General features: G+C 50.0%; 1 protein-coding gene across 1 annotated transcript; it reads left to right on the forward strand.

Annotated features, from left to right (window-relative positions):
* Positions 1-3: 3 nt before the first annotated feature.
* On the forward strand, positions 4-1,801 carry LOC102847880 (keratin, type II cuticular Hb3-like; the record flags this gene model as incomplete). The annotated part of the gene is made up of 3 exons (XM_006903440.1): positions 4-131; positions 1,108-1,139; positions 1,614-1,801. Coding segments are annotated over 3 exons (348 nt in total), but the record flags the coding sequence as incomplete, so codon positions are not given.
* Between the last annotated feature and the right edge of the window lie 243 nt (positions 1,802-2,044).

Here is a 2,044-nt window from a genome sequence, read left to right on the forward strand (position 1 = left end):
GAGGCCCTGCAGAAGGCCAAGCAGGACATGGCCTGCCTGCTCAAGGAGTACCAGGAGGTGATGAACTCCAAGCTGGGCCTGGACATCGAGATCGCCACCTACAGGCGCCTGCTGGAGGGCGAGGAGCACAGGTGAGGGTCAACTAGCCATCTAAGAACTCCACTTGCTTAAACCCACTCATCTTTGATTCCTGCTTATCATAGAGTTGGCCCCAGGAACTAGCTCTAAGATAGGAGATCTCAGACATATTCCCCTCAACCCCTGGAGGAAAAACCAAGAATTGTTTCACTGTGATATCTAGCATCTCGGAGGACCCTGGGTCCTGCCAGCACTGGAACCTAGATATCTATCTCACAGTTTGGAACATCCTCACTTTTTCCAAGACCCACTCCTTGCCTGGTTTCTAAGAAACTTTCCTATTCTAGGATTAAGTTATTGGCTAAACTCTGACCCCAGCCTTATGTGACTGTTCCAAAGAATATTCTTCTCCCGAAAACTGAACATACCATGGGCTGCTAAGATAACAAACAGATCTGTCCTTGAGAGGGTGAAACCAGGCTGCTCCCCGGAGGCAGTGGTTTTAAAGCTCCATCTGATATACTTTGAGCATGTTGCCAGGAGGGACCAGTCCTTGGATAAGAACATCATGCTTAGAAGTGTTGAAAGGCAGTACAAGAGAGGAAGACCCTGGATGAGATGGTTTGATACAGTGACTGGGGTAATGGGGATAGGTGTGTTGGAGACAATGAAATCGGCTCAAGATAGAGTAGGGTTCAGAGTTATTATGTATATAGGGTCTCTATGACTCACAAGTGACTCGATGACACATAACGACAACAAAGCTGAGCCTCTACTTGTGTAAGGTCAGCCAAGTGTGGGTGTTCAAGCTGTACACTGCTGAAAGGCAGCCAAACTGAGTGAGAAGTAAAATCCAGGCTACACCATGCATGACTACAAATGCTAGAAAACGACCTTTTTGTGAATTGCACAAAGTCTTAAAATATTTCCAAAATAACCCTGAGATGATCCCTTTCAGCATCTAAAGGAAATAAAAGTTCTCATTCTGACCTGTTTTCTCCTCTCTATCCTTGCCTTTTCCCTACTCAGGCTGTGTGAAGGCGTTGGAGCTGTGAATGTCTGTGAGTATCTTAAGCCCTGAAACGGAAAATCTTAGGCAGCAACAAAGACTCTGGTTGTGAGTGTACAGACACCTGGGAGAAGTATTTCCAGTAATCCCCCTAGTGGTGAGAGTAGGTTTGGCACACACAGGAGAGACGAAGTTGATTTGCTGAAAGAAACACAACATGAATGAGCAAGGGAGAAGAGAAAGAGCAATAATTTGTAACTGCAGGAGGGAACCTCAAGTGTCACTCAGTGCAAACCCTCCCCCCCCCCCTTAGTTCATATGGTTGAGAAAACTGAGGTCCAGAGAAGGGAAGGGGCTTACCAGAAGTCATAAGACAGAGCCTTGTCTCCTAACTCCTGGGTAGGATTCTCTCTGTGCCCGCAGAATTAGACCTGAAGGTTCTGGAGTCTTTCCCTGTAAAACCAAAAGAAGTTGAGTGCCATGAAGTCCCCAGGCAGGTCTGCTGATGCTGCTGTTGTCCCTGCAGGTGTGAGCAGCTCCCGGGGCGGAGTTGTCTGCGGGGACCTCTGCGTGTCTGGTTCCCGGCCTGTGACGGGCAGTGTCTGCAGCGCCCCCTGCACCGGGAACTTGGCCGTGAGCACTGGGATGTGTGCGCCCTGCGGTCAGCTCAACACCACCTGCGGAGGGGGCTCCTGTGGACTGGGAAGGTGTTAGGCACCCCAAGACAGAGCCAGGGAAGCCCCTTCTGCCCGCTAGATGTGTCACTGCCCTATTCCAGCTGAGAACAGTGGCACATCGGTAGCTTTCCCCCTCGTGTTCTGAGAACACGCCACCTAGCTCATTCCCAAATGATATTCCTGTCATCTTCTCCGTCCGGAAAGGGCCTTGCAGCCTAGAAATGGACCCATCCCTACCCCCTCCTTGGCCTCTGGACCCTCCAAAGGAGAAGGCTTTTTC

This window comes from Elephantulus edwardii, unplaced genomic scaffold (assembly GCF_000299155.1).
Source record: "Elephantulus edwardii isolate Elephantulus edwardi_28Jun2011 unplaced genomic scaffold, EleEdw1.0 scaffold00956, whole genome shotgun sequence".
In the NCBI taxonomy this organism is placed as follows: domain Eukaryota; kingdom Metazoa; phylum Chordata; class Mammalia; order Macroscelidea; family Macroscelididae; genus Elephantulus; species Elephantulus edwardii.